Source organism: Garra rufa, chromosome 5 (genome assembly GCF_049309525.1).
Source record: "Garra rufa chromosome 5, GarRuf1.0, whole genome shotgun sequence".
Lineage (NCBI taxonomy): Eukaryota > Metazoa > Chordata > Actinopteri > Cypriniformes > Cyprinidae > Garra > Garra rufa.
Window position 1 is genome coordinate 34,095,932 of NC_133365.1, and position 7,837 is coordinate 34,103,768.

Sequence of the window (7,837 nt, forward strand, 5' to 3'; positions counted from 1 at the left end):
GATCGTCTATGTATCAGTCTTGTAAAGCCAAATAGTGTAATTAATTACTTATTATTAATTAATGTAGTATTTATGAGTAGCCTTGGTCAGGACAACAAGAACAAAAACATTTAAACATCGTTCTTGATAAATCAGAGCCATTTATTTATTTACTGCACATTCATTTTTGATTGGTAATATATTCATTTATTACATTTTTTATTTGAGGAAAAAAAGAAAAATACATGTGACCTCACTGTAATGGTAGTGTATTTATTTAGGATCAAAATGACAATGATAAAATTGAAGTTTCATAAGTCATAACAATGGCAAAACACAAGGTGAACACATTGTAAAAGTAGTTAGATAATACTTTTCAGAGACATAGGAATTAACATTGGTAATGTCTTCCTGCATACTGTATTTTTTTTTTTACATCCAGAGACATATCTTAAACATTTATTGTATTTACAACACTCTGAATGATTATGAATATGTCCAAGGGATTGCAAAATATAGGTCAGAGAAATTAGCTAGTGAGACTTCATTTAAACATCATTCTCTAAGCACTGATCTCATTGGCATGATCATGAATGTTATTGTTCATCCTCACTAGTGCTGTCATCAGACAAGTCATCAGTTTTCAGTGTTGGTGGTTCAGCAGCACTTGAAACATTTTCATCCACCTGTAAGAAACACATGAACTTATATAACTAAAGTACATGTGATGAATAAAATTTTTTGCTTATGAGTTTTGAAAATGTTTGGTTTGTGTGGTATAATCACACTCACACTTCCCAAATAAAAATTTCCTGATAATTTACTCACCCCATGTTATCCAAGATTTTTGAGAAAAAACATTCCAGGAATTTTCTCCATATAGTGGACTTCAGTGGTTCCCAATAGATTATTTACACGATCTCAGCCGAAGAATAAGCATCTTATCTATCTTTCTTAAAAAAAATGTAAAAAACATGCATGTCTTCACGCATTGTGTAATCATGTTGGAAAAGTCACACATGGTTAGTTGTTTATCTGTGTACTTCGGTTAAAAAAGGTACGGTAGGCCGAAAAACTCATCTCATTTTCTCCTCCAACTTCAAAATCGTTGTTTTACCTTATTTTTTGAGGAGCATTTGACTTTCTTTTTAACATTTGCATTGTAAACACTGGCTCAGTACTACCGTCTCCCTTGTGAAAGCTAGTGCAAGATGAGCATTTGTAGTTAAAAAGTATAAAAATGTCTATTTTTCTTAAAAAATGACAGATCATTTCACTAGATAAGACCCTTATTCTTTGGCTGGGATTGTGTAGAGTCCTTTAAAGCTGCAATTTCAAGTTCAAACCGTTGGGAACCATTGAAGTCCACTATATGGAGAAAAATCCTGGAATGTTTTCCTCAAAAAAAAATTTCTTTGCGACTGAAGAAAGAAAGACCTTGAAAGTTCTTGGATGACACGGGGGAGGGTAAATTCTAAGGATTATTTATTCAATTATTTATGGAAGTGAACTAATCTTTTAATCAGTAGGCTAGATATACATTATTGCATACCTCAGAGATTGGTGCTAGTTTGTTCACAGTGATTGGCTTTCCATTTTTCTTCAGCCAGTCATAACTTTTCTGATCTACTACTAGTAAAGAAAGAGTGTCTCCTCCTTTCTTCACATGTAAGGTCACTTCCTCCACAGACTCTTTCTCCACATTCTTTCCATTCACGTCCACCACCACATCACCCTGAAGGAGACCTGAACTCTGTCCTGGGCCTCCTGCTGCTAGCTAAAAATATAAAGTAATATACACACTGTCATAAAAAAAAAATGTTGTTCATATTTATTTTAAATGACATACATTTTACTTATAGTGTATCAAAGTGTTATCGCTATAATTTCTAACAGATGACACCTTAGATATTTATATACAGTCCGCTATCTGGCATTTAGGGCTGATTTTCCAAGGGTATTCTTCTGTGAAGAATCCCAAACAGAACAAAGCTTAATTTCTATTCAGTCATAACCTCTGAAGTCAGTATCGTTTAAAGGCTGATTTGGCAGTGAATGGGCTTCATTGTACCTGGCTGATGAAGGTGCCAGGTTTCTGTTGGACGCAGCCCAAATGGAAGCCAAAACCGTCAGAGCCCCTCTCTAGAATACAGCGTCTAACATTAGGATTGATCTGCACATCCTCCTGAGTTGCAACAGAGGGCACTGCAGACTTTAGCGTCACTGGGATTTCCTTTGGCTCCTCAGGACTGCCAGATGCAACATCCACACAGAACAGCAAGTGAGAGAGGCCCAGCTGAGAGTAAGTAATATATAATGTTTAACACACAAGTAGACAAACAGGCATAAGGAAAATAATGAAAATTTGCTAATGAATTCACCCTTTTATTAAATTATCAATCTAAGTGTGATTTTTTAGTTAGGGGAACTTAAAACATGAATATAAGTTTAGTTAGTATATGATCGATTTTAACCTCTTTAAATCTTTATTATATATAATATACAGTAGTATCATTATTTTTGTTTTCTTCCCACACAAAAAGTATTCTCATATCTTCGTAAAATTACAGTTGAACCAATGATGTCACAAGTCTATTTTAATGATGTCTTTACTACGTTTCTGGACCTGGGAGCATTTCAGTTGCATTGCTGTCTAAGCTCTCGGATTTTATCAAAAATATCTTAATTTGTGTTTCAAAGATGAACGAATCTCTTACAGGTTTATAACGACATGATGGTAGTTAATGACAGAATTTTCATTTTTAAGTAAACTATACCTTTAAGAACTTTATTTTCAATGTAAAGTTGCATTGACTGCTAAGATGTTTTAGAAAAGCCAGGCTTTTTTCTCCAAAGGCAGAAACAAATTGCACACAATATCAAGTCCAAAAGTGCCCTTAACTGAAAAATGACCCACATATTTATTGCACACAATATCAAGTCCAAAAGTGCCCTTAACTGAAAAATGACCCACATATTTGCTCATATTGTATATTCACCTTAGTGTAGAAGTCCTGGCCCTGAGGCGGCATAGTTGTGAGGGTGACCTGCTGACCACTCTCTCTGATTTGGCTGACAACTTGAGCATGACTCAGTGACTCTGTAGGCTTTCCATTCACTTCAAGAAGCATTTCACCGTCTTTAACACTTCCTCTTTCAGCAGGGCTACCCTCATCCACCTCTCTGACCATGTGGACTGTATAAACCAAGCATATATAGACTGCAATCCATTTGTGTGCCAGATTATTAGTGCATGTCAAAGTGTATGTCTGCCTCTTACCAGTGCGTCCTGCTCCAGCCTTCTCCTGCCTGAGCAGGAAGCCGTATCCTTCTGGCCCCATCGCCAGATGCAGTCTGCGGGGCCTGTAGGGCATGTTCTCTGCATCAGCCATGGCTGGGAGAATGGGCATTTTCCTATGGGCATAACTCTTCGCACTGTCACTTTCAATCACCAGCACTGTCATATGACTTTTGCACTTCTTAACCTGGAAATATCATCACTTGAGATGAAAGTACACCATAACACCATAAAAGATCTAAATGCTACCCATAACATGAATTTGACACAGCAGACTGTTAATTAGTTAAAGAGATTCTGTCATTAATTTCTCATCCTCATGTCGTTTCAAATAAGTCCTTCGTTCATCTTCGGAGCACAAATTAAGATATTTTTGATGAAATCTGAGAGCCTTCTGACCCTCCATAGACAGAAACAAAACTACAATGTTCAAGGCCCAGAAAGGTAGAAAGGACATTGTTAAAATAGTCCATATGACATAAGTGGTTTAACTTTAATCAAACCCTAAAATGCGTCAAAGACTGACATGGAAGGGTCTATGGAGGGTCAGAATGCTTTCGGATTTCATCCAAAATATCTTAATTTGTGTTCTGAAGACGAACAAAGGTCTTAGGGGTTTGGAACGATATAAGGGTGAGTAATTAATGACAGAATTTTCATTTTTGGGTGAACTATCCCATTAATTGTGAGTGAAAAATTATTTAACATTGCACTATATAATTTTATTGTAAAATAATGTAAAATGTAGTACAAGGACATCCCCAACACATAACAATTATTTATTTATTTATGTTTGTAAACAATGACATACATTTTTTTTTACATTTTTGCATTTTCTTTTAATTAGTTAATGTTTATTGCATTATTTGGATTTTGTTTGTTATTCTGATGTTGCTTTGTCTCTGTGTATGACCCTGTGTAACATATATATGTGAGTATTAGCCATGTTTTATGGACAGGCTACTTATGATGAACTGATTCATCATGTGTCTGTTTTTTTCATTTGTATCATTATGGTGTTTATTAGTACATTTTAAGGATTTTCTTTTTCTTTTCTTGAAAATGTTAGTTAATCTCATTGCACTGAACAAAAACACATTGACTTTATACAGGGTATAACAACTTACCAAAAAGTTTTCACAAATGTATTTATTTAATATTTTATTTTTAATTTCCCCCCCAACTTGTTGCAGCTGTGTTCAGGGTCAAAAATGACTACAAACAATATGCTTAAACATTTCTTGTTACGGTATATTATCATTAAATCTTGATTAAGTCTTTTAATAAAGTTGTTTTCTTTGATTTAGCACAGGTTTTGTATTTCTTTTTTGAAACTGGTTGATCGTACGCCTCACTGAACTCTGAATATTGCCAAAATTATCCACAAATAATGCTTTGTTTACTTAAAAACTGAGGTGCATGAGCTTAAATCAATAAAGCCTATGATCAATCACTTCCAAAAAGAAATACAAAACCTGCGTTAACTGAAAGAAAACAAGTTAATAAAAAGATAAAATCCAAGATTTGCTCACAATATCACATAATGAGAGAATTACAATCAAAGCAGAAGGTTTAAGCTGTAAAACATGAAGGTACTAATATGTAATCCTGTAATATCTGAAACATTGTCACTATATTTTTTACAGTCAGTTTCTGGCAACCACAGCTGCTGTTTTTCTTTTTTACAACATATATTTAATAGGATATTTTTTACATCATATTTAAAGCAAGTTCCTGCTTACCAATTTGCTGACGGCAGAGTGTGGAAGTTCAGAGACCATGGCACCATCTATCCAAATCAGCCGGTCACCTTTCTTCACTCCTGCCTTCTCTGCAGCACCTCCTTTCACTGGACTTACTGTGAATTTGCCTTTCTCACCTACATCAGAGATAAACCAGGAATTGCATGCTTTACCTCTAACCTTACTTCTTTTAAAAAGGACATTACAAACAGCATTACAGAAAAGACTTTATAGACGGTTTGCACTTATGTCACCATTAGGTCAGTTACCCAGTTGTGCGGCCATGTTGGAGATACTCAGATGTAAACAACAGCAATGATTTCACAGTTATTGTACAACTGAATACGTTGTTCTGCTAATTTATGCTGTCTAAACTGCAGGAATGTGTAGAAGCTGCTAAATCATAGGACTTTGGAAGCAGGAACGGGCGCAATATTTTGACAAACTAAAGTTAATAGGTGGAAAAGATATGTACAAGCAGTATTAATATTGTTGTCAAGATTCTTGCCCTGGAAATCCTGGTTCATTTTGGCCAACCAGAAACGCCTTTTGTTCCTCAGACAGTTTTTTGCACCCTTTATCTGATTTGTTATAATTTTTGGCAGTCTATAGTACTCCAAATGTTTTTACCGGTCCGACCGATTAGTACAGCCCAAAAAAATGACAATAATTTACCATTTTCAGCAGCAATAATCAGCAAAATATCCAAGTTTCATTCGGTTCAGTGGCATTGTTTACTTTCAGTGCCGCCAATATGGCCAACTGATGACGCGTTGTGAAAACACTCTAACACTGTATTTCTTACCTTCCACCGGCTGTATGTTGAGACCTAGGTCAGGTGCATCTCTCGTGATGTGGCAGAGACGAGGAGGCCTCCATCCTTCCCCACGGCTAGCCTCAGCGAGCTCTTTAAGGTCACGACCCTCAAACACAGCCTGCTCATAGGCCTTATCATCTAACACCAGGAAGCAGAAGTGTGATCCACTTAACTGAATTCTACGTGCCACCTGAGAGCAAAGGCACTCTGTTACAAAGCCTGACACAAAAAAACAGATGTTTACAGCTTGTACGGTAATAAAGATCATGACCTCATACCTCCGTGTGTTCCACATTGTCAACAAACATCTCATTGACTTCAAGCAGGCGGTCCCCATCTTTTAGCCCACTCCTCTCTGCGACTCCCAGCGATTTCAGCTGCCTGATTATGTGACCCTGCCGCCCTATTTCCTCACGTAGATGGAAGCCAAAGGTTTCTCCTTCTTCCCTCCTCAGCACACACACACGTGGTGAAGGCTTTAACACAGGCTCTGTCAGCAAAGACTTGAGTTTAATGACCAACTGTATTACACGGCACTATAAATCTGTTATTCTGATAATAAAATGTGACCCTGGATCACGAAACCAGTCATAAGGGTCAATTTTTTTAAAATTGAGATTTATACATACATACAATAAATAAGCTTTTCACTGATGTATTGTTTATTAGAATAGGACAATATTTGACCGAGATACAACTATTTGAAAATCTGAGGGTGCAAAATAATGAGAAAATCGCCTTTAAAGTTGTCCAAATGAAGCTCTTAGCAATGTAGGAAGGTAGGAAATTTACTAAATATCTTCATGGAACATGATCTTTACTTAATATTGTGACGAGCGTCCCGAGCTTACGTCAGCGTCGCCCTGGAAACTAACGAGCAATGCCCGCTTTCACTCATCACAGTTGGATCGGCTTCAGCTACGCCTCATCAGCCGGCGTTCTCATAAGCGGCGCAACACCGTCAGTTGACGATAAGCTTTCTCCGAAGCAAGAGTAACACTCTCCTTTCTCTCTACTTCCCCAGATAGCAGCTGAAGCACGATCCACGCACCCTCACCGAAGCCTCACTCTGCACGGACGATTGAAGAGCACGCCAACTCACCACTTGACTCCACCGTATCTATTCATTCCTTTTGCACCTTTGTTAAATAAAATCCACCCTCCGGGGCTCTAAACCGAGTACTCTGTCCTGTATTTCTTCACCCCGCGACAGCCTGGTGGAGAATGCGGGCAGATTGGTGAAGATTTCACGGAAAAAGAAGCTCAATTATACTCACCCAGTTTTTTTTTTTGCCTCTTCTCTCACTGTGTCCGCTACCAGAGCAGTCGGCGTGCGCTCCTCCCAGGAGATGGATCAACTGCTACAACGGCTTACCGAGGTCAGCATCCGCCAGCAGCAGATTGTGGAGCACCTCGCTACCCGGCAAGGAGAGACAGAGCAGGAAGTAGCGGCTCTCCACGCCGCTGCCGCTGCCCAACGCGCTCCGCTGCAGGACCCACGTGCTCACGCCACCCGGTTGCTGCCAAAACTGACGCCACATGATGACATCGAAGCATACCTGCAGATGTTTGAGAACACCGCTACGGCTGAGGGATGGCCGCGAGAGGACTGGGCGCGGGCGTTGGCACCCCTACTGAGCGGCGAGGCTCAACGTGCCTACTTTTCACTGCCGGCCGATTCAGCTGAACGCTACGACGATGTTAAGAGAGAAATACTTGGAAGAATGGGGCTCTCGCCCGTTTGTGCCGCCCAGCTATTTGCACAATGGGATTATAAGCCTCATCTCCCCGCCCGCGCCCAGATCGTTGAGCTCGCCCGCCTGGCGCGTCACTGGTTGCTTGACAGGAACCCCACCGCCGAGCAGGTAGCGGAGCGCGTTGTGATAGATCGTCTGCTGTGCGCTCTGCCTCGAACCCATCGCCATGCTGTAGGCATGAGGTGCCCCAACACCCTTCAAGACCTTATCGAGGCCATCGAGCTGGCGGATGCGGCCCAACAGC

At 39.3% G+C, this 7,837-nt stretch overlaps 1 protein-coding gene across 1 annotated transcript; it reads right to left on the reverse strand.

Moving 5' to 3' along the window:
- Positions 1 to 231: 231 nt before the first annotated feature.
- nherf4b (NHERF family PDZ scaffold protein 4b) lies at positions 232 to 7,127 on the reverse strand. The gene is made up of 8 exons (XM_073841074.1): positions 6,115 to 7,127; positions 5,825 to 6,026; positions 5,020 to 5,156; positions 3,260 to 3,464; positions 2,979 to 3,175; positions 2,051 to 2,275; positions 1,532 to 1,756; positions 232 to 665 (listed from the first exon to the last, which is right to left on the reverse strand). Exons 1-8 carry the CDS (start codon positions 6,142 to 6,144, stop codon positions 576 to 578), a joined length of 1,311 nt encoding a protein of 436 aa, XP_073697175.1. The 5' UTR covers positions 6,145 to 7,127; the 3' UTR covers positions 232 to 575.
- Between the last annotated feature and the right edge of the window lie 710 nt (positions 7,128 to 7,837).